The sequence below is a fragment of the Panthera tigris genome, chromosome D4 (genome assembly GCF_018350195.1).
Source record: "Panthera tigris isolate Pti1 chromosome D4, P.tigris_Pti1_mat1.1, whole genome shotgun sequence".
Taxonomy (NCBI): Eukaryota; Metazoa; Chordata; class Mammalia; order Carnivora; family Felidae; genus Panthera; species Panthera tigris.
The window spans coordinates 81,506,282-81,531,847 of NC_056672.1; the positions used below are offsets into that span (position 1 = coordinate 81,506,282).

The window sequence follows — 25,566 nt, forward strand, 5'->3', positions numbered from 1 at the left end:
AACTGTAGGCTTACTAGGAGGAAACTGACTCTTAGTGTCAGAGCAAATCTCAAACGTTGACCTCCAAAACTCTCCCTTCAAACTAATGTCAATTTGATTAGTTTATTCTGTGCAGTAGTTTGTACTCAGGTGCACTGTTGAAAACTTTAGAGCAACTGGCCATATTAGTGGAGTTTAACATTTAGGTATGGTCAGAGAAAGAGACCAAGCACTCTGACAAAGTTGCTCTCATCCCAGGATGTCTGCAGGTAAAGCCAAATCATCCCAGAGGAACAATGGCAGAGGCTTAACACTATAGGAATTAGAGAAATAGAATTTCCTAAAATAAGCCATCTAGCTGCTAAATAAGCAAGCATAAAAAATAACATGTCCCAGAGTGGGGAGACCAGTACTGTGACTTGGTACAGTATATTATCTAAAATGTCAAGTTTCCAAAACAAAATTGTGAAACATGCAAATAAACAAGAAAAAATAACCTATTCATCATTAAAAAAAAAAAAAAAAATGAGGCAGCAGACACTGCTTGTGAGAGTGACATGTTGGATTTAATATGCAAACTCTTCAAAGTAGCCATTAAGTTCAATGAACTAAAATCATGCTTAAAGAAATAAAGTATGATGATGTCAAATCAAATAGAGAATATCAATATGGAGATAGAAATTATAAAAAAGAATCAAATGGAAATTTTGAAGTGGAAAAGCATAATAACTGAAACGGGAGATTCAGTGAGAGGGGCTCAATAATAAATTTCAACTGGCAAAAAAGAATGAGAGGTGATGTCATCAAAATGTAGTCATTTTCAGGATTTTCAAGGAGTTTTCTACCATCGTACCCTCAGAGAACACTGATTTAGACAATTGCTCATGGAAGAGAGAGGCTTTGTGGAAGTTGAGGAACCCGTCAGAGAGGTTTCAGAATACTTGGAGAAAAAACATCCAAGATTGGATCCACTGAAGACAATAAAAGGAGCAGTTTCACTTTACCTGTGTCACCCTTCCCCTAAGACCACACACGTCAGTGCCAGTAAAGACTTACTCAGCCCATGATTTCCTCCGTATGGGGAAGTGAAAGCAGGTGATTGCATACCTGGATTTCACAGCTGTGTGAGATACTCTCCCAAAAGCTTACTTCTTTCTTACTTCATCCAAAATATCAAATTGTGAACTACACGACTTGGGGGGTGGATAGTTGGGAGAAGAGCATCTAAAGCTGGGAATGGAACATATCAGACACATTTTATTAACTGCTTTGGGAGCTCCATGAGGAAGCCCATTCATGAGCCACTGGGGTTGTCTCCCCTCCTGGCTCATGGGTACCTCCAAGCTCTCTGCAGCTCACTGAGACACACCCTCACACAGTGACTGCCTTCTTGTGCATGCCCCTGAGGGCAAGAATGGTCAAAATGAGGGGCGCCTGGGTGGCTCAGTTGGTTGAGCGTCCGACTTCGCCTCAGGTCATGATTTCAGTTTGTGAGTTCAAGCCCTGCGTTGGGCTCTGCGCTGACAGCTCAGAGCCTGGAGCCTGCTTCAGATTCTGTGTCTTCTTCTCTCTCTCTGCCCCATCCTCACTCATGCTCTGTCTCTCTCTGTCTTAAAAATAAATAAAACATTTAAAAAAAAATGGTCAAAATGATCCTTTGCAGATGGCTAGTGAGCATGCATAGAGACTGGATTATTCTCTGGATAAGGAGAAACCACATGCTTAAGCAGCCATCACCACTTTAGGGAATGCAAATGCAATGGAAATCATCAAGGGCAGACTGAATCAAGCAGATGAAATTACTATGAGGTAGAAGACTATTTGACATTATCTAGTCTGAAAAAAAGGAGAAAAATGAAAATGAGGAAAGCCTACGCGAACTGTGGTATACCATTAAAATAAACAATGTATGCATTATTAGTGTTTCAAAAGAAGAAGAGACAGGAAAATGGGCAGAAAGCTTATTGAGACATAATGAATGAGACTTTCCCAAATTTGGGGAGAGATTTGGACATCCAAGTTCATGAAGCTTATAGGTTTCCCCAAGATTTCAACCCAAAATGATTCTTTTCCAAGACACATTATAATAAAACTGTCTAAAATAAGAGACAGATTTTGGGGCTCCTGGGTGGCTCAGTCGGTTAAGCATCTGACTTGATTTCAGCTTAGGTCATTATCTTACAGTTTGTGAGCCCCATGTCAGGCTCCACACTGACAGTATGGAGCTTGCTTGGGATTCTGTCTCTGTGCCCCTCCCCTCTTTCTCTCTCTCTCTCAAAATAAATAATAAGACAAAGGTATTAAAAATAACTATAGTTAATGAAAATAATATGTGAAATGAATGATATAATAACAAATATACAATATAAAAAGTTAATATGTACATCAAAACTCTAAAATGTTGAGGAGAGTGGTGTGTTTGTATATGATTAAAGTTTTATGAAAGTCAGATATACTGTTGTATTAGTAAGATGTTTTATGTGAGCATTATGGTAACCACAAAGCAAAAATGTATGATAGTTACATAAGAGATAAAAAGAAGAGAATCAGGGTATACCGCCTTGAAAAATAACAGTTCACGAAGGAAGACAGTGAGAAAGGAACAAGGGAACTACAAAACAACCAGAAAACAATAACATAGCATTATAAGTTCATACCTATCAATAATTACTTTAAATATAAATGAACCAAACTCTGCAAGTGATGTAGTGTTGAATGGATAAAAAAAATAAGACCTTCCCACTGTATTCTGCCTGTTAGAGACTCATTTCAGCCTTAAGGACACACACAGACTCCATGTGAAGAATTGGAAAAGCTATTCCATGAAATGGAAACCAAAAGAGAGCAGGGATAACTAAATTTATAACAGACAAAATAGACTTTAACTCAAAAACTGTAAGAAGAGACAAAGAGTATAATGTAATGAAAAATGGATCAGTTCATTAAGAGGATATAACAAGTGTACATATATATGTACTGAGCATCAGAGTACCTAAATATATTAAGCAAAATAGATCTGAAGGAAGAAATAGACCATACAATAATAATAGGGAACTTCAGTAGTCTATTTTAAACAATGGATCATTTGGACACAAAACTAATAAGGAAACTTTGGACTTGAACTATACCTTAAACCAAGTGGGCCTAACAGGCATATATAAAACATTCTACCCAACAGCAGAATACATATTCTTCTCAAGCATACACAGAATATTTTCCAGAATGGATCATATGTTAAGTCACAAAACAAATCTTAACAAATTGAAGACTGAAATGATGCCAGATATCTTTTCTAGCCATAGTGGTACGAAGTTAGAAATTAATAACAAGAGGAAAATTTGAAAATCAACAAATACTTGGAAATTAACATATTCCTGAACAACCACTGGATCAAAGAAGAAATCAAAAGAGAAATCAAAAAACATTTTGAAACAAGCAAAATGGACACATAACATTTCACATTCCACAATGCGTATGTGGAATCTAAGTCAAAGTCAAAGTGAAATGGTGGTTGCTAGGGGTAGGAGGTGATGGTGGGAGAAAGGAGATGTTAAAGAGTACAAGTTTTCAGTTATGCAGTTATTAGGTTTTGGAGATCTAATGTACAGCATTGGGACTATAGTTAACAATACTGTATTATATAATTAATTGAAAGTACCTAAGAGAATAAATCTTAAATGCTCTCACCACACACAGAAATGGTAATTATGTGAGTTGGTGGATGTATTAACCTTATTGTGGTAATCATTTCACAATATATACACTTATCAAATCATGTTGTACACCTTAAACTTATACAATGTTTTATTTCAATTAAGTCTTGATAAAATTGGAACAAAAGTAAAGACCCTCCCATAGATTTTTTTCATAAAAAATTATCAGAAGTGTTTAAAATCTTTTAAAAAATGAAATATTTTTACCATAGTCATAAGAAATATCAAAATAATTTGGCTGAGTGGAAGAAGACAGGTCCTCCCCCTGAAGAAAAGACAGTGCTACTTATGTATAATTGTAGAAGATGCAAACCTAATCTATAGTCACAGAAAGCCATTCAGTGGTTGCCTGAGGGTGTGATGATGGGACAGGGAAAAAGAGTAGGAGTAGAAAGGGCACAAGGAGTTTTGGGCATTATGGATATGTCCACTGACTTGACTGGTGTGTACATATGCCAGAATTCACCAAAGTGCATATTTAAAATACATGCCTTTAAATGTACATGTGCTCACTTTGGGAGCACATATATTAAAATTGTAATGATACAGAGAAGACTAGCGTGGCCCCTGCGCAAGGATGACACATGATGCACATCGAGTATACCTTAACATATTTGCTTTTTTTAAAAGAAAGGATTAAACAGATTTTATTATTTTAATTTATTTTTTAATTTTTATTTTTTTTATTAAGTAGGCTCCACCCCCAGCATGGAGCTTGAACTCACAACCCTTAGATCAAGAGTCACATGCTCACATAGGGGCGCCTGGGTGGCTCAGTCGGTTAAGCGGCTGACTTCAGCTCAGATCATGATCTCACGGTCCGTGAGTTCGAGCCCCGCATCGGGCTCTGTGCTGACAGCTCAGAGCCTGGAGCCTATTTCAGATTCTGTGTCTCCCTCTCTCTGACCCTCCCCCATTCATGCTCTGTCTCTCTCTGTCTCAAAAATAAATAAACATTAAAAAAAAAAATTAAAAAAAAAAAAGTCACATGCTCACTGACTGAGCCAGCCAGGCACTCCTTAAAGAAGAAGTTAATAAACTTGAAGATTAGTAGAAACATCCAAAGAACAGAAAGAAAAAATAATGAAAAATGAAAAAAGCCTCAGAGAAAGATGAGATGTTATTAAGTGTAACAGCATACTCATGTGTTTCAGCAGAAGAAAGAAATGAGCAGAAAAAGTATTTGAAGAAATAATGTCTGAAAAGTCCCACATTTATTTATTGAAAAATAATAATCTACACATCTAAGAAGCTTACCACACTCTAAGATAAATTCAGAAAGATCCACAAAAAAGCTTATCTTAGTAAAATGTTGAAAACCAAAGACAAGAAATCTTGAAAGTAACAAAAGGAAAATGATTTGGTTCCTAGAAGGAGACCTCAGTAAGATTTATAGCTGACTTCTTAGCAGAAATAGTGGAGGCTTGAAGCCAGTGGGATAACCTGTTCAGAGTGCTCAGAGAAAAAACTCAACCAAGAATCCTAGCAAAGCTATTGGTTAGAATTGAAGCTGAAATAAAGACATTCTGAAATAAACAAAAATTAAGAGAATTTACTGCTATCAGAACCACCTTATAAGAAATACTAAAAGTTCTTCAGGCCAAAAGCAAGTGACTTCAAACAATAATTTTAATCCTTAGTACCATTAAAGATAATTGTATAATAATAGAGACCATATAAGTACATTTTTTTCTTCTCTTTTGTATATATAATATGTGCATATTCTACCTATAACATAAATATGATGTATTTGCCAGTCACAAAAATGAAGTAGAAGCAGAGCTATATTACAACTTAATAAATGACTTAATATGGTAATTCAAAGCCACAAGAACAAATAAGGAGAGCTAGAATTGATTAATTTATAACAAGCTATAAATATATATTCTCCTCTCACCTTCTTTTAAATAATTCTATAAAGGAACAATTATAAAAATCTTTTGGATTTGTAACATAGATATAATATGTATAATAATGCCATGGTAGGGAATACTGCTAAATTACTAGAATTAGTATAAATCAGAAACTGATTCTAATAAATTAAGATAATACCCAGTAAGTTCTAGAGCAACCAGTGAGATGGGGTGTGTGTATATATTTGTATGTATATCTATATCACTAAAGAAATGTCAATGCTATATTAGAAAATATTCACTACTAAAAAAAGCAATAAAAGATGAATAAAGGAATGGAAAATACATGAAACAGATGCATAAAAATTAAAAAACAAAATGGCATACCTAAATTGAACTGTATCAAGAATAACAAAATGGATTAAGCAATAGAGTTAAAAATACCATCAGCAGTGTATAAAACACCATGATCCAGCTGTATGTTCTCAGTAGGAGACACATTTTAAATACAAAAATAGATGGGGCGCCTGGGTGGCTCAGTTGGTTGGGCGTCCGACTTCGGCTCAGGTCACGATCTCACGGTCCGTGAGTTCGAGCCCCGCATCGGGCTCTGGGCTGATGGCTCAGAGCCTGGAGCATGCTTACGATTCTGTGTCTCCCTCTCTCTCTGCCCCTCCCCCGTTCATGCTCTGTCTCTCTCTGTCTCAAAAATAAATAAACGTTAAAAAAAAAAAATTTAAATACAAAAATAGAAACATTTAAAATAAAAGATGGGAAAAGACCTGTCATGCAGACATTATGGGTTACAGCTTAAATATGTATAGGAAAATTTCTACCTGTAAATTCCTGTATTATGGAAGAAGGAAAAATTCAAATCAGTAATCTTTTACTTTAAGACATTGGAAAAAGAAGGGCAACCTAAATGTAAAACAAGCCAAAGTAAGGGAAAAAAAAGATGAGCAGAAATCAATGAAACAGAGGATAGAAAAATAGAGAAAAAAATCAATAAAGCAACCTGGTTCTCTGAAAAGATTGATAAAATTGATAAAACCTTGGATTGGCCAAGGAAAAAAGTTACTAGAATTAGAACTGAAAGAAAAGACAATACTACCAAACATATGTTAAACAAAAAGGATTATAAGGGACTATTAGGAATAGTAATATGCCAAAAAAGAACTTACTGAAAGGGATAAATTTCTAAAAAAACACTAATGAAACTGTGAATAGACCTATAACAAGAGGTTGAATTAGTAATAAAAAATGTACCCATAAAGCAAGCTCTGGCCTACCTAGATGGCTTTATTCCCTGAATTTTACCAGATACTTAAGTAAGAATAACAGTTCCTCACAAACTATCCCCAAAAATAGAAAAAAAAAAAAAAAGGATATTTCCTGACTAAATCTATGAGGAAGATACTGTGCCAATGCCAAAACTAGACAAAGACATCACAAGAAAACTACATATCTATATTTCTTATAAATTGGGACACAAAAGTCCTCAACAAAATACAAGCATACTTATTAATTCAGCAGTATATGAAAAGGATTACATATTGTGATCAAGTGGGATTTACTCCAAGAATGTAAGGTTGGTTTAACAACTGAAAATCTATTAAGGTAATATAATGTATCAATGGAACTAAAAACAAAACCACATGATCGTTTTTAGTGGACACAGGAACAATGTTTGCTGAAATGCAACACCTTTTATGAAAATAAATTCAGAAAAAAAATCAACTATGAATGTAACTTCTTCAACCTGATTAACAGCATCTATGAAAAACTCACAGCTAAAATCTTTCTTGGTGGTAAAAGAGTAGATTCTTTCCCCTTAAGTTCAGCCTAAAGACCTGGATGTCTGCACTTAACTACCTCTGGTCAACATTGTACTGAAGGGTACAACCAGGGCACTCAGGCAAAAATATAAAAGGTATCCAGATTGGAAAGAAGGAAGTAAAAACTATGTTTGCAGTTGACATGATCTTGTATATGGAGAACCCTAAGAAATCTAAAAAAAAAAAAAAAAATTAAAACTAAGAAGTTTAGCAACATTGTAGGATACAAGATCAATGTACAAAAAATCAGTTTTATTTGTATACATTTGCAATGAACAACCTTAAAGTAACAGTGAAAAAACAATTTATGATAACATGAAAAAGAATGAAATAGTATGAAGTTAAACAAAAGTGCAAATCTTAGGCTTTGAAATCTGTAAAACATTGTTCAAAGAAAATAAAGAACATCTAAATAAATGGAAGTCCATTCGTTGTTCATGTATCAGAAGACTTATTGTGAAGATGGCATTACTCCTCAAATTGATCTACACATTCAGTGCAGTCTTTATCATAATCCTAGGTAACATCTTTGTAGAGATTTATGTGACAGTTGTAAAATTCATTTTGGATTTCAGGGGACTCTGAATAGGCCAAAATAATCTTGAAAATGAAGAACAAAGTTGGAAGACTCAGACTTTGCAATTTCAAAACTTATTATAAAGCAGTGGTAATCAAGATAGTGTAGTATTGACATAAGGCTAGGCATATAGATCACTGGAATACATTTGAGAAATAGAACATTCAGAAATAGAACCATATTTCTGTGATCAGCTGATTCAGACAAGGTTACCAATACCATTCAATCGAGAGGGTTTTTTTTTTTTCTTCCACAAATTATGGTGGGACAGCTGGATAGCCATGTTCACAAGAGTGAAGATGCAACCTTACCTCACACCATATACAAAAATTAGCTTAAATGGATTACAGACTTCAGTGTAAGAGCTAGAAGTGTAAAACTCTTGGAAGAAACATGGGGTAAATTTACATGACTTCAGATTTGACAGTGGATTCTTAGATTTCACACCAAAGGAGCAAAGGAAAAAAGACAACCCACAGGATGTATTTAAGGCATATAAAAAGCTAAACAATCTAAATGTTTACCAACTACTAAATGGATAAATAAAATGTGATGTATAATGAAATATTATTTGGTCATAAAAAGGAATAAAGTACTGATACATGCTGCAATATAGATGAACCTTGAAGACATGTTAAATGACAGTTAAGTCAAAAAGTCCACAGATTATATGGTTCCATCAATATGAAATATCTAGAAGAGTTAAATCTTCAGAGGCAGAGGGTCAATTAGTTGTTGCTTATTTAGGGCTGGAGTTATTGAGGGAAAGGGGAGTTGATACATGTGGTGGTGTTTGGGTTTTTTGTGTGGTTTTTTTGAGGTGATGAAAATATTTTAAATTTTTTTAATGTTTTATTTATTTTTGAGAGACAGAGTGAGAGCAGGGGAGGGGCAGAGAGAGAGGGAGACACAGAATCCAAAGCAGGTTCCAGGCTCTGAGCTGTCAGCATAGAGCCTGATGCAGGGCTCGAACCCATGAACCGTGAGATCAAGATCTGAGGTGAAGTCAAATGCTTACCGAGCCACCCAAGCACCCCATGATAAAAATATATTAAATTAACTTTGGTGTTGGTTGCTCCTCTCTGTGAATATACTGGAAACCATAGAATGTATGCTTTAAGTAAGTGAGTTGTATACGAATTATATCTGGCCTACTCTTTGGAGAATTGGCAGTAAAGAGACAAGACTGGTCGGTAGTAAGAAGAGTAGATAAAGGCTGTTTTAGTCAGGGCGTCTGGGTGGCTCAGTTTGTTAAGCCTCCGACTCTTGATTTCGGCTCAGGTTATGATCTCATGGCTCTGATTCAGGGTATATTTCAAGGTAGAACTGATAGGGTGGGCAAATTAGATGTGGGATTTGAAGCAAAGAGGGAAATAAATGATGGTTCCTAGATTTTGGTCTGAGCTGTAAGGTATATGGTAGTGCCATTTACTAAAATGGAAAGAGATAGGACCAGGATCAGGTTAAAGGGATCAGAAGTTCAGGATGTTGATGAGATTGATCCTCCAGAGTGACTGTGACTAGCATCAACAGTATATAGATTGTATTTAAAGCTGTGGGACTAGGTGAGATCACCCAGAGTGAGCATTAGAAACTGAAGAGTTAGTGAAGAGCTGATTCTTGGAGGACTTCAGCATTGAGAGATGGAGATAAAGAGAAGCCAGCAGAGAAGAGTGAGAGGATATAACTAGTGAGATACAAAGAAAACTAGGAGATTTGGAGTGCCTTGGGAGAGAAATGAAGAAAGTGTTTCAAGAGAGTGGGAATAACCAGGTATGTTAGATTCTGCTGAGAGGTTGCTTTAGATGGTGACTGAAGAATGATAGGATAGAGGCCTGGGTGATTCTTAAGAAGGGTGTTTTTTTGCTTGTTTTTTTTTTTTGTTGTTTTCAAGAGAGATGAGATCATTAGCATTAGTGTGGGTTGGGTTGTAAGTGGTAGCTGAGGAAGAAGTGGTGATAGTATAGACAACTGTTTTAAGGAGTTTTGCTAAAAAAACAAAACAAAACAGAAAAATGGAGTGGTAACTGAAGAGTAATAGGGATTCCAGTGAGAGATTTCCTGATATGTGTGTACTGATAAGAGTTATTCAGTAAAGAAGGGGACATTACTGGTACCAGAGAATTGCTAAGTCTTTGGTTAGGTTGGGAAGAGAGATTTCCTGTGTGTAAGTGGAGGGGTTAACCTAGGAGCAATTTCTGTAATATGAAGGAAGACAGCATAAATGAGTACACATGCAAATAGATGAGTCTTCTCTCTTTTTGGAGAAGACTTAAAATTGTCTTGTTAATTTTTGAAATACTGTTTGACTTACTCTTCCTGTTTCTAATTTGATGAATCATTTATGGTAAATGGGAAAGACCCTCAGGGCTCCTGCAGAGAACTTTTTTTGTGCTCTCTCATATCTTGTTTACTGAAAAGAAATGTTCTGTTTTTTAGACCAGGAAATTGAGCAATATGTTCTACAAATTAAAAATGTTTCCTGTATGTATTTCCATGTATTTTCAGTACATCTGGACAGTATATTGGTTTACTGTATGTAGAAATGGTAAGTGGAGAAGTAATAGAATTATTGTTGAATCTTTGATATTTTCATCAAAGTCAAGTATAATAGGATTACTGCAAACGTGTTGCTCAGTGATGCGGATGACTCTTTTTAAAACCGTTGTCTCAGCCACTACTAGATTGTAAAATTGCATTGGATTTAGAAAATACATTTTTTCCCCAAATTTTTATTTAAATTCTAGGTAGTTAACATATAGTATAATTTTGTTTTCAGGAGTAGAATTTAGTGATTCATCACCTTCATATAACACTCCAGAAAAATACATTTAAAAGTCTGTCATTCATCCACCCCAAAAGTCCTAATTGAGTGTTTTGTTGAATTATTCAGTTGATAGCTAATAATCCACCAAGTGCTGTTTTTAGGCACCGAAGTTGAGAACTCCCCATTTTTGGAACTATGATGACCTAGAAAACCTAAAAATGTCCTAGTACAAAATATTTAGGAGAGCTGGATGAAATATAACAAATACCTTTCATAGCTATATTCACAAGAAAGTAATCTTGAAAGAATAATAGCAAAGAGGGACACTGAAAGCCAAAACTATACATATATGCTGGCACTGGGTCCGTACTGGGGGAATTTGCTGCTTTATGATCAGTGGGCTTGGGTTTTGACTAAATTGGAGAAGAGATAAAGCTTTGGGTTTTACAGAGAGGGGTGTTGGAACTGAGATTTCCTTATATAACACCTTCAGGCTAACTGAAAGGATAGATTTGGAAAAAATAACTTGTTTATAGTCCTAGGAAGAAAATAAGGAAGCTTATATATTTTAGGTTGGGCACAGGTTTAGAGGGGAGTCTTGTTGATAACTTGTTCCAGTGGGCTTGCCTTCAGGTATTTGAGATTTGAATTTATACTACCTGCATGTTCCTGGGTTGGTAATACTCTCAGGGCTCCTGACAGAATCAATTGCAGAACTATTCTGGAGGGACATGCTTGCCACCTAGGCTGCATGGTATTTCTACAGATAACTTTGATACAGAATATCAAACATTCCAAAATTTACAAAGACCCAGAGTAGGCAAACCCCAGCAGGATCAAATCTCACCAACACTTGCGCATTTGAATTATTAGCTGTAACTTTAAGATAGATATGATTTAAATGATTGAAAATTTAAAGAAAAATTTGAAAATATTAGGATAGAACAAAATTATTTAAAAATTTAATAAAAGACCAAGCAAACTTCATGAAAATCAGAGCAAGTAAAGGTACAACTGATGTGTTAAATAGTAGATTAGACATGGTTGAAGAGAAAATCAAGTACCTGCAAAATCAACCTGAGGAAATTACTCAGAAAATAGAATAGAGTGGGAGAAAAGGAAATAACTTGAGATAATAGCTGAATATTTTCCACAAGTGATAAAAGATACAGATCAGCTTCAAGAAACAGAGTGAGTCCCAATCAGGATGACAGTGGGGGCGCCTGGGTGGCTCAGTCTGTGAAGCAACCCTCCAACTCTTGATCTCAGCTCAGGTCATGACCTAGTGTTTTGTGGGTTTGAGGTCCACAACAGGCTTTGCACTGACAGCACAGAGCCTGCTTGGGATTCTGTCTCTCCCTCTCTTTGGTCCTCCTCCACTTTCTCTCAAAGTGAAAAAATAAACTTAAAAAAAAAAAAGGATGACAGTGAAACTGCAGAATATCACAGACAAAGAGAAGCTCTTTAAAGGGTGAATGAGAATAGAGATCAATTGGACATGGTTCCTGCTTATATATATAAGCAGATGCTAAAGCTTAGGGTAGATATATATAAGCAGATGCTAAAGCTTAGGGTAGATGACAGTTCAGATTCTTGTTGCAGTGGATTGTAGTAGTCTCTGCTTTGTAACAAACTACCTCAGATCTCAGAACTGAGTGGCTTAAAACAGTTTATTAATTTCTAATGATTTTATGCATTGAGTGGGTTGTTTTGCTGGTCTTGTTTTGGTTCATATAACTTCATTCAATTGATACATTGGCTGAAGACTGAGCTTAATTGGGATGGCTGAGTCTTTTCCTGTAGTCTTTCATCTCAGACTTCGTCACGGCAGCATGGTGGTCCTAGGACAGATGTGGAAGCTATAAGGTATCTTTTAAGGTTAAGGCTTACAAATTACATGGTGTCACTTCTGCCACATTGTATTGATCACAGCAAGTCACAGGGCCAATCCAGGAAATAGACTATATCTCTTGATGGAGGAGCTGTAGAGATACTGTGGCTATATTTTTAATTTTCAACATTAATGCAGTTAGATAAATGCTACGGTAGAGATTAACAAAGGGTGCTATAGAACAAAGGATGGAAACTTGTCTCAGCTTGGGGGAGGAGTCTGGGAAAGCTTCTTGGAGAACGTAATGCTTTAGTTAAGCCCTTTAAAGAAGAGCTTTATATGATGATGTAGTTATAAAAAACACAGGTATTTATCTTCATAAAGTGTTTTGACAATTCACATCAAAATCGGAAAACTTTCATAAATTCAGAACATGTTGTATTTTCTCTACCTGACTCCTCTTGTGTAGGAATATTATACCCTTAGCTCTTAATCAAAGATACTCTATAAATCTTGGTTGGGAGTACATTGATGAGCCAATACTTCTTCGGTGAAAAGTTCAGTTAGAGAATTTTTTAATCTTTTTCTTCTTGAAAAATCCACCGAACATTATTTTAGTTGGAAAGAAGTTGCCAACCTGTATTGAAATAGCTGATAAAGAAGTCACCCCTTCTCACTTAGCATTGCCTAAACTAATTTTCTGACTTTGTATCTGATATTACTTGCTTTAGTATCAGGTGATCTTGTCCTCTAATGTAGGTCTTTTATTCAGCAAACAGAGTAACTGAACCATGAACACACAGTTTAATTAAGGGGATCAGGATGATGGTGGGGAGACACATAAGGAACTATGTCATTATAAAATTCATCAAGTACCAGAATATAGATAAGAGCAGATTTATATGAGAACATAATTATTGCCTATTAAAGAGAAGAAAGGTTTCATAGAGTAGGTAACAATTTAGCAAAACCTTAAAGAATGATTAAGAATTACTCAAAGAAGTGAGACTGTGAAATGTAGAAAAATCAACAGGCTTGAAAAAGGCCTAGGGTTATGATCACTGCATACAGTAGAATTGAACGTGCTTGCTTTCCTTTTTTCTCCCAAATGGACTTTCTGTTATTTGTTTTCTCTAATTATAAAAATAATGTCTGCTTTATACATAAAATTCAGACAGTATGAGACATAAATAAAACCCAGTCATAATCCTATTATTTATCAACACAATCATAAATATTTTGGGTCTTTCTTAACTTTTCAGGATGAATTTACAAGGTGCTGTTCCTTCTCTTTCCCTTTTTAAGTTAATGTTAGTAATTCCTAATGATAATTTTAGGTTGTTTCTCTGGTCCTTCCTTCATGCAGTAAGATAAAAAGATGGATAGCCAGAACAGCTGCAATTTATAAATGACACAAGGAAATTCAGTGATTTATCAAAGATCGCAGAATGAGTATGTGAGTGGGTTTGAAGTCATTAACAATACTTTCCAGTATCCAAATGGGACTTCTGGTTCTTTTGTGCCTTGCTTTCTGGTAAAACTGAGATTTATATACTTGTTTCAAGATGCCTTAGCTTTTACACTGAAGCTGAGTAAAATTACTCAGTCTGAACCATTTTCACTTCTATTTTCATTGCAGTCTGACACAAGTAGTGGGAACTGTAGATCATCAGGAATTTGTCTTTAATTTTCTCAACATCTGTGGATATCTCAAGTGCACACTGTCATTTCATAAGCATGCATTTCCTAAGACAAAATCTCTACTGGAAAAAGATCCCAAACTGCCTAACGTAGCTTTGGATAACTGTCAAATCAAGTGGTGCCTAGTTGGTATTGTTGCAGAGAACGGAAACGGGCTATAAAGTTAGAAGTAGAACATTAACACCAGGAAATGACTCTGGCTTTTGCCTTTGAAACGTTTTGTCCTTTGCTTCTACAAATGCAGTTTTGCTCTTAAGGAAATAGACCTGTAGCCAATTCTACCCTATAAATTATTACTTTTATTTGATACATTTAGAAAGGACAAGTGTTACTTCAGTAATGGGTCTTACACATAAATAGTAGGTGTGTTCTTAGTTTTCTCTGGATAATGGAAAGTGGAAGAACTGCTTTTTTTTTTCTTGTTGTTGTTGTTGTTACTTGGTTTTTCAAACCTCCTCTCCAGAAGGTGGGTCAGAATTTATTTAGAAATAGCTGAAAGTGGGGGTTGCCTGCTGGCTCATTTGGTGGAGCATGTGACTCTTGATCTCAGGGTTGTGAGTTCAAGCCCTACGTTGGGTGTAGAAATTACTTAAAAATAAAATATTTAAGAGGTGCCTGGGTGGCTCAGTTGGTTAAGTGTCCAGGTCATGATTTTGGCCCAGGTCATGATCTCATGGTTCCTGAGATTGAGCCCCACATTGGGCTCTATGCTGACAGCGCAGAATCTGCTTGGGACTCTCTGTCTCTCTTTCTCTGCCCCTTCCTGCTCATGCTGTCTCTGAAAATAAATAAACTTTAAAAAAATAAAATCTTTAAAAATAAAAGCTGAAAGTGATACTAATTGTATGCTTACTAATTGACAGGTACTGTGATGTAGAAATGAGATAATCCCTGTAAAAATCATATATAATGCCTTAATTATAAATAATAAATGCCCAGTAAGCATATTATTATTGTATCATTGAATCCTCATGACATGACAGTCCTATGAGATAGATATTAACACTTTCATTTTAGAGATGAGGCAGTTGTGGCTCCCAGAGGGTAATTTGCCCACAGCCAACAGTTAGTATCAGAGCCATGTCCCAAATTCAGCTCTTACCGTGGAGCCCAGGATTTAAGTACAGGCTGCTGTTCACATGGTCTATATGTGAATGGTGACCCCTGGAGTTGTGCCATAAGCCAGCTCTTGTGCCCACTGTTTTTACTACCACCCTGCTTTATAAGCAGAATTATGAATAAATCACTTGCCATGCAGTCTCTGTCCTTACAAACATTTATGTCTGCGTTTACAGTAGCTGCTAAATTTGCTACTTTATATTTATTGGGTTTTTTTTCCCTCAATTCAGGACTGTTTCTTAAAGTATTCTCCCCTCCCCCTCTTAATCTAGTTTACACAGAGATGAACATAAATCTGAATATGACCATTGATTTATCCATACATACCTGCTTTGCTTTTTTTATTTTTATATTTCTGTTAAGTTAGAAGTCTTTGTTGGGCTTCAAAATAAAATTGTTTTGTAGCATGCTAATTGGTCTTGCCCAGTATTCTTAGTAAATGTTAAACCTTTAATGATTCTCAGAATAATAGAAAATGATGCTTTGTTTTTGTTGTATTTAAGTAAACAAAGCTAAAATAAAGCATTCAGATTTCATTTTTTATAACTCAAAACCTATAGAGTATCCAGTATCAAAATTGGTAAAATAATACTACTTTGGCTTCTATTCTTTGCATTTATAAAACTCAATTCAGTAAACCTATATTGCAGGTACACTGTGCAGTGAATCTATCCAAAGCTTTGGGAATAATGTAAAGATACCTTAAGAAGCAATCCCTGCCACCTAATCCAGACTGGTTCAAGGTCTGGTTCTATAAAACATGTATGCTCATATGGTAGCACTCCCTAAGGAGGGACTAATTAAACCCCATATAGTGGGGTTAAGATTTCCCAGAGGAGGTAACAGAATTTAAGCTTGTTCTTAACAGAAAGGAGAAGGAGAAGAGGACTTTCTAGGAAAGGGAACAGTCTATAGAGTCTTGATGCTTGAAAGTTTATGATATGTCTTAGGGAAGTTGAGTAATTTGACGTGTCTGGTAAGAGAGGAAAGCATAAATTGGGCAGAGTTGTGAAAAATTCATAGAATATAGTTACAAATTTGGGCTTTATCTTATGGAAATTGAGGAAACATGGAAGGGTTTGATCAGAACTAAGGTTTGCAATTGTAACTTGAATGGCCATATGACAGATCAGAGGGGAGAAAGAAAGAAGGCAGGGAAGCTCTTACCTTTCCAGTAGACTTATGTAAAATGAAAGAAGCTGTCCTGTGGTATTACCTACATAGAGGGTGGAAAAAATGCACAAGTGAGCAAGGATCAGTAAGCTTTGTGAGTATTGTGGGAATGAGAGGAGTGACGGGTGATTGTGCTCTTCATAGGCTCACTAAGTGGATAGTATTACAATTCACTGATTTAAAACAACAACAACAACAACAAAGCAACAACAAAGCAAGGGTGGCGCCTTGCTGGCTCAGTCTGTAGAGCATGTGACTCTTGATGTTGGGGTCGTGAGTTTGAGCCCCACAATGGTGTAGAGCTTACTTTAAAAAATAAAAAGAATACAGAAGGAGGATCGGACAGTGAGTTAAGTTTGACACACTAAGTCTGGAATATCTACCTGAAGAATTCTCTCCAGTAGGGAGCTAAGGAAGGGGTTGTAGGTATATATTAGGGATTGTTTGTATATCATTGGCCATAGATGAGGTGGCCACAGGAGAGCCTGTAAAATAAGGTTATTGCCAAAAACAGAACCCTGGATGAATATCTTTTGGGATGCAATAGAAAAAAGTAAATACTTTTGTTCTTTTTTTGTAGAAACCACTTTTTTTTTTCTAATTTTTAAAAAACAGACTTTATTTTTTAGCGCAGTTTTAGGTTCACAGCAAAACAAAGTACAGAGATTACTTCTATAATCCCTGCTCCCACAAATGCATAGCCTTCCCCACTATCAATATCCCTTTTCTATTTTAAGTTTATTGAGTTAAAGTTTACACACAGTAATATGCAGCCCTTTTAGGTGTATAGTTCTATAAGCTGTAGTGAATATAAACTCTTACATGACAACCACCACAATTAAGATACAGAATATTTTTACTATTCCAGAAAGTTCCTGTGTACTTTTTTTTTAGTGAATCCTCTCATCTCCTTCCTAGCCCCTGACAACCAATGATCTGATTTCCATCGCTATAGTTTGCCTTTTCCGGAATTCCATATAAATGGAACCTTACGGTATGATGGAGTTTTTTGTGTCTGGCGTCTTTTACTTGGAATAATCCATGTTATTGTGTGTATTAATAATTCATTCCTTTTTACTGCTGAGTAGTATGCCATTATATAGCTATATGGCAGTTTATGCACTAAGCAGTTGATAAACATTTATAGTCAGTTTTTGGTGATTATCAATACTGCTATAAACATGCACAAAGAGGCACAGGTGTTAATTTTTCTTGGGTAAATACCCAAGGTTTTCAGTTGTCACGCATCTTTGCGAATTCTTGGTATTCTAGTATTGTCTTGTTTTTAATTTTAGCCAATCTTATTAGGTGTATGGAGGCATCCTATTGTGGTTTCAGTTTCTCTACTGGCTAATGAATTGAGTTTCTTTCACGTGCTTGTTTGCCACCTTCATACTTTTTTTGGTGAAAATGCCCATTTTTTAAATTGGGTTGCTTGTTTCCTTAATGAGTTATGAGATATTCTGGGTAGATGTATTCTGGGTATAAATCCTTCATCAGAAACATGATTTGAAGTATATTCTCCAAGTCTGTGGCTTGTGTTTTCATTCTCTTAGTAGTGTCTTTTGAGTAGAAGTTTCTAGTTTTGATAAAGCGTGTTTTATCATTTTTTTATGCTACTTTTTGTATTGTAAGAAATCTTTGTGTCTCAGGATTTTCATAGATTTTCTCCTTTGTTTTTCTTCTGTAGATTATATAGTTTCAGGGTTTGCATTTAGATTGTGACCCATTTTGCATTAATTTTTGTATATGATGTGAAGTATTAGCTAAGATTCATGTCTTTACATAGGTATGGATGTCAGGCTAATTGTTCTAACACCATTTATTACCTTTCTCCATTGAATTACCCTGCCATCTTTGTTGAAACCAATTGGTCATATATATGTCAGTCTATTTCTGGATTCTGTTTTGTTCCACTGATCTGTATGTCTGCCCTTTACTAATATTGCAGTGTGTTGATTACTTTACCTGAAGCTACATCTGTTTTAGAGATGATTGTGTTATCTGTTAAGAATGCTCTTGGCAGCAAGGAACAGAAAAACCCTGCTTATGGTGGGTTTATTTTGTGTTAATAACAAGAAGTCTAGCAATAAGCGGTTGTTGGTTTATTTAAGCTATTCATCAATACCAGAGGTCAACAAACTATAGTCTGATGGCCTAATCTGGCCTGCCACCTGTTTTGTAAATAACCTGTGGAGGTTCTTCAAAATGCATATGCCCAGCCAGGCTCTACTAAGGTGGGAGGTGAGGGGAGGGAGGAAGGAGCAAATATTTGAATTTTAAAATGCCTCCTGGTAATATTAGTAATTATACTATAGAGTCATGGTTAAGAACCATTAACCTAAGGTTGATTCTTAAGACTGTGGTCCCCAGACTAGCAGTATCACTATCTCCTGGAAATTTTTAAAAAATACACATTATCAGGTCCACTCAGAATTACTGAATTGGAATTCATTTGGGGCCCAACACTTTGCGTCATAAAAATTCTCCACGTGATTCTGATGCATGTCAGAGTTTGAGAGCCTTGAAAGTCATTGTGAATTATTTCCCAGATAAGCCCAGGGAAGACTGTCTTTAGAAAGAAAACAACAGGGTACCTGGCTGGCTCAGTCAGTGGAGCGTACTGCTCTTGATATCAGGGTCATTAGATCAAGCCCCATGTTGGGCATAGAGATTACTTAATAAAAAAAAATTCTTTTAATAAAAAAACAAAAAGCTTAATTGGTTTAAGTATGTGTATTGTAATGTCACAGACAGTAATTCTGAAATTAAATTGAAGGTTCACAAATGATCTAACAAAATTGTTGAGTACTATTTTGGACCTAATTATCCAAAGCATATGTTGCATTGCTATTTTTAAGCAGCTTTTAAAAATCACATGTTTGCATGTGAACATTTCTTTTTCCTAGTCCTTAAGGAAGAGTTAAGGAAATGGAACACAGTTCTTATGTTTATAGATTTTATAAATGAGAGAAGAATGCAAGATGAACATGTAGAAACACAAAATACAAACATATAAACATGTTTTCTCTCAGGGTTAGGTATATTTTTGTTATTGGCAAATAATATGAAAATGTACGCAGTCTATCCAGCAGAAAACTTGAGTTTAATTACCCTGTATACCAAAGAACAAAATAGTACTTCATAATATGTAAAATGTCTTCTCTTTGATTTAGTTTGCTCTTTTAGTGATGGCTTCCCCAGTTATAATTACTAATTACCTAAACATGGAATTGAATATCTTTTCTCCATCTGTGTTTAGGAAGCTGTAACTACTACTTATGTATGTTCTTTCTCTCCCCTTGGAAAACAGACTATCAAATAGACCATCTTTTATTTACTGCAGGTGATATAGTAATTCTTCTCCAGTTCTGAAAGAATAAGAGGCTAATTGGAACTAAGCTGTGGTTTATTTTTCAGATGGTTTAAAAACTTGTGAAAGTAGAACTTCTGAAAAAAGAAATTTGATTGCACTTGGATGTGTAAGATCAGGCAGAACAAAGAATTACAATTACTTGACCTGCTTTTTAGTTCCATTAGCAGTGACTGTTAACATAAAATGAAATTCACGGAAATAAACATTGTAACCGAAGCCAAGAGGCTGAACACTTGTCTGGCCTTTATTTCTAAGGCAAGAGTAGCTGACATGTTAAATTTCCTTGGGAAATGTCAGCAAAAAAAGATTTAAAACTGTTTGTTTCTCAATTATAATTTATAGCCAAAGGAACTTGAAGCTTATAGGGTTATAAAACTATGTTTGAACAGGGTTCTTTGGTAGTCCAGAGGTGTCTGTTATTATTGACATTTTCTTCCTAACTTCTGTGTTGATTTTACTGAGAAGACCTCATTCTCTGTAACAATCTCCTAGCCCCACCCATTTTAACTTTTTGTCAGGTTTAGTCTTCAGAAACCCTCCTAAATCAGCCCCCTTTTTTGATTATGACTTTTCCTAAATTAATTCCTTTGTTAAAATTTTTTTAGTGTTTCTTGAATAAGCATTTAGTGACATTGCTGGGTTTTGTCACTTGTGGTTTTCCTTAGCATTGGAAAGCATTACTTCCTTGTTGAGCAACTAATAATAAACCATCATGACTCTAGACAAATAAATACTTGACATTACTGAAATGGAGTGCTTCTGTTGCTCAGGGCCATTTTATATGTACAAGCTTTATTCAGGTGTCTCAGAACTTTAAGAAACTGTTAATATCAGAGAAGCCTTCCTTAGACTTATTTATAGTAGGAATGGTAAAATACATGTGAAAATTTATTACCTACTAAGTCTGTTTCTATGATAACTTTGCAAGCGAACACATTTTCCCTTTTTCTTAAGGATAAGCGAAGCCCCTAAAGATAATCCCATTAGCAGCGTTATTTCTCAGCAGAGAAATAAAATTATGAATATTTTCATTGCTAGTTGAGGACACTGTAGAAAACTTACGTTTTATCGCCATAATTTTATTTAAAATTTTTTTAAATTTACATCCAAGTTAGTTAGCATATAGTGCAATAATGATTTCAGAAGTAGAATCCAGTGATTCACCCAACAAGTGTCTTCCTTAATGCCCCTTTATCCATTTCTAATAACATTGACAGACTATCACATACATTTCCGGGCATTACTCTCAAATTCACTATACACTTTTTCATGAAAAACTGTATGTATTAAGGGAGCAGCTGCAGCTCTTACTGCAGATCTTGATTTATTCTGTTTTTAAAAAACATTCAGAAGATATCTTTGTATCAAAAGAAATGCTGACGATCTCTAGAATGTGGACCCATTTGAATTAGTACTGGCCTGTCTTTCACACTTTGCTGATTGCATGTATTTGTGACCCTTAGATTATAGGGAATGGAAGTGAACAGCAGCTGCAAAAAGAGCTAGCAGATGTTCTGATGGATCCTCCAATGGACGACCAGCCAGGGGACAAAGAACTTGTGGAAAGGTCACAACTGGATGGTGAAGGAGATGGACCTCTTTCTAACCAACTCTCAGCTTCATCCACCATTAACCCTGTGCCATTAGTAGGCCTCCAAAAACCAGAGATGAGCTTGCCAGTGAGACCTGGACAAGGAGGTTAGGATTGCTGCATTGCTTGCTTTACTGAAGGTTAATGTTTTTATTATGTGAGTGTCCACCCTATACTAGGTTTGATTCAGAGCAGGCAAAAAACATTATGTGTTTTCTAGAATCTCCAGATTTTAGATTTAAGGGGTTGTGTGAGGGGTAGGTATCTGTACCATTCTGATTTCCCTTTAAATGTGTATCATTTATATCAAAGAGATAACAGTAGTTAAATGACATTGAGGTCGTCTTATTTCAGAATGTTTCAAGATTTTTCCAAGAAAGAAAGAATTTGAGTACAGTGTTGGAGATGTGGAAGAATAATGCTTGGGAAGAGATACTTGTTCCAGGCCTGAAAAGCTCTTTGGGAGTAGTTGCCAGGTTGAAAAAGGGAGGCAAAAGGCACCACAGAGGAGGAATAGGGCAGTTATAAAGGCTCACTGGGAAAGTAGAGTGTTAAAACTGTAGAGCTTTATTGGGAAAGGGAAAGCAGGGGCATTGAGAAAACATAATAAAGTGGCTAAGATGATGAATGAGAGAAATAAAGCAGTGCAGATCAGAAAGACAGAGATAGGATTTTTCAGAGTGATAAAATATTAAATGTTATTTTTTTACTTAAATACAAATTATAAAGTCAAAAAAAATTAGAAGAGGCAGAAATACAAATCAGATCTAACCTCAGATCACATTTTAAATTTGGGATTAACAGTAAAGCAATTCCTAAAAATTTTGGTGTCAGTGACAGAGTTTTAATATGAAATTTCTGACTTCAATGGGCATTTATTGTGGGGCAATGAAATATTATCTCATTAGTACCTTATTGTAGAACCTAAATGTAACCTGTAGATTTTTACTTGGTGTTCATGTCAACAAAATATCAGAATGAAAGTAACCCTCTATTAACATTTCTTTCAGATTCCGAAGGGTCAAGTCCTTTCACACCAGTGGCTGATGAGGACAGTGTAGTTTTCAGCAAACTAACTTATTTAGGCTGTGCCTCAGTAAATGCTCCCAGGAGTGAAGTGGAAGCATTAAGGATGATGTCCATCTTAAGAAGCCAGTGTCAGATTTCACTAGATGTAACCCTTTCAGTGCCGAATGTATCTGAAGGAACTGTGAGGTAAGACCAGCTTCCTGAAATGTTTGTACCATTGGATCAGATTTCTGACCTATAGATTTAGAAATAATAATGAACAAAATACATAACTTCTTATTCATGTAATGTTTCATTCTTCTGGCACTTGTGTTATCTTGTCTTCCAGGGATTGTGATACTTGTGCAAATTAGTCACTCATTAGAACAGTTTTTTTATATACATTTCCCCATGCCAATTATGTGTAGTACATTAAAAATTTAAATGTTTGGGGATTAATTAAAATATGTTGGCCTGAAAATATGCCTAATAAATTTATTTATATTTTCCCTGTTCCACCATACAAATACTAGCTTGACACATTAGTTCAGTAAGAAGTTTAATATTGAATCTAACTGAACATATTAGAATCAATAATATTAACATTATCAGAATCAACACTTTTTTTAATTTTTTTTTTATTTTTTAAAATTTATTTATTTATTTTTGAGAGACAGAGACAGAGCGTGAGCTGGGTAGGGGCAGAGAGGGAGAGACAGAATCGGAAGCAGGCTCCAGGCTCTGAGCTGTCAGCACGGAACCCGATGCAGGGTTCCAACTCACCACAAGATCATGACCTGAGCCAAAGGTGGATGCTTATAACCAGTTGAGCCACGTAGGCACCCCTTTCTTCAATTAGTTTTAATTATGAATCTCTTTACATATCAGTAAATTTGTGATGGTATATGATGGATTATTTAGAAATCACCAGTCTCTGGAGCACCTGTCTGGCTTAGTTGGTGGAGTGTGGAACTCATGATCTCCGGGCTGTGAGTTTGAGCCCTACATTGGGTATAGAGATTGCTTAAAAAAATATAGTCTTACAAAAACAAAAAAAAGAACCAGTCTTTTATATTAGACATTTTAGTGTTGTTGTTGTTGTTTTTAATGAGAAAAGTACTACTAATAATGGCTAATATTAAGCTTTTATTAAATGGGTACGTAAGTGCTTTACCTATAATTCTCCTATAAATAGTTATGTTTGAGCTAAATTTTTGTATGTTTGAAATTTCCTTAGGATAAATTCCTAGAAGTAGACTTACTGAGTCAAAAGGTTTCCCCATTTTCATTGTTTTTGATACAATGCCAAATAGCCATCTAGAAATATTGATCTGTTTTGTATTTTTATCAGCATTGTATGAGAATATCTGTTTCTGTGCCCCCAGAAGCATTTTGGGTTTTCATGGTAGTAGAATTGTACCTATATGTGGATAATAGTAGGTTACTTAATATTTAATATTTCATTTATCTGCATGTATAATTCTTCTTTTGAGTTTTTAAAGAACCATTGCACTTAGACTCACAAATCCTAATTTTAATGGTATTTATTAATGTGAAACTTTTTTTTTTTAATGTCTGTTTATTTTGAGGGAGAGAGAGAATCCCAAGCAGGTTCCACAATGTCGGCACAGAGCCCAACATGGCTCTCACAAACCGTGAGATGGTGACCTGAGCTGAAAACAAGAATCAGACGCTTAACCAACTAAGCCACCCAGGCACCCCTAATGTGAAACTTTCAGTAAAATTTGTTCAGCTCTCATTTCTGTATGCTTCTTAGTCAGTAGTCATGCCCAACTGAAGTTATACTTTGTTCTGATATATTTTAATTCTATAAATATGCAAAAGCAATTTCTCTTGCCCTATGTTTTCAAAGTTTTTATCTTATCACAGTGCCTTTGAATGTGAATTGGGTTCCCTTCCTATGTGTTTGCATTACACACAGGGACCCCTGGGGTTTCCCCATCCATGGCCTTGCCCATTCAGTGTTGAAATTGCCGTTTCTTTTCATTCCTTTCATATTTATGTCCTCATTGTCCAGGGCAGAGCCTGGAATGTTGTAGGTATCACAGAAGTATTATTGAACCAATACATTTTTGAGTGAATGACACATCTTTGATTTTCGTAATGATGTCCTTTGATTCTAGTAATTATCTTTTTTGTAGATATTAACGTTTTGTACAGTCTCTCTTATTTGCCATGAATCAGAAGAACATGTTTCATTATGAGAAAGCACATCAGTTTTTTTTTTTTTTTTGTTAAGTTTATTTATTTATTTTGAGAGAGACAGGCGATACGAGTGGAGGAGGGGCAGAGAGAAAAGGAGAGAGAGAGAATCCCAAGCAGGCTCCATGCTGTCAGTGCAGAGCCTGACACAGGGCTCGCACTGACAAAACCGCAAGATCATGACCTGAGCTGAAACCAAGAGTTGGACACCTAACCCACTGAACCACCCAGGCAGGTGCCCCAGCACAGCAGGTTTTTTATTCTTTTTTTTTTTTTAATGTTTATTTTATTTTTGAGAAAAAGGGAGACAGAGTATAAGCAGGGGAGGGACAGAGAGAGAGGGAGACACAGAATCCAAAGCAGGCTCCAGGCTCTAGGCTCTGAGCTATCAGCACAGAGCCTGATGTGGGGCTTGAACCCCTGAACCATGAAATCATGACCCAAGCCGAGGTTGGATGCTTAACCAACTGACCCACCCAGGCACCCCAGTTTTTTATTCTTTAAAAAAAAATTTTTTTTTTAATGTTTATTTTTGAAAGAGAGAGAGAATGTGAGCAGGAAAGGGGCAGCGAGAGACAGGGAGACACAGAATCCAAAGCAGGCTCCAGGCTCTGAGCTGTCAGCACAGAGCCCGACGTGGAGCTCAAACTCAAGGACCTGAGCCAAAGTCGAACATTTAACCGACTGAGCCACTCAGGCGCCCCAGTTTTTTATTTTATTTTGTTTTATTTTATTTTAATTTTTTCTCATGTTTGTTTATTTTTGAGAGACAGCATGAGCAGGGGAGGGGCAGAGAGAGAGTGAGATACAGAATCAGAAG

General features: G+C 35.8%; 1 protein-coding gene and 1 non-coding gene across 3 annotated transcripts in view; both read left to right on the plus strand.

Annotated features, from left to right (window-relative positions):
• The window catches only part of RABGAP1 (RAB GTPase activating protein 1), a 165,839-nt gene that overhangs the window by 16,652 nt on the left and 123,621 nt on the right, over positions 1-25,566 (plus strand). For both annotated transcript variants that reach the window (XR_001511510.2, XM_015543029.2), the window contains 2 exons: positions 21,388-21,622; positions 22,526-22,730. Coding sequence is in view for 1 of the 2 variants with exons in the window: in XM_015543029.2 (XP_015398515.2) it covers positions 21,388-21,622; positions 22,526-22,730 (440 nt within the window). In the remaining variant the exon portion in view is untranslated. The remainder of the gene's footprint in view (positions 1-21,387; positions 21,623-22,525; positions 22,731-25,566) is intronic.
• LOC122233381 lies at positions 4,198-4,308 on the plus strand. Its single transcript, XR_006210929.1, has one exon. It is a non-coding gene; the product is annotated as a U6 spliceosomal RNA (small nuclear RNA).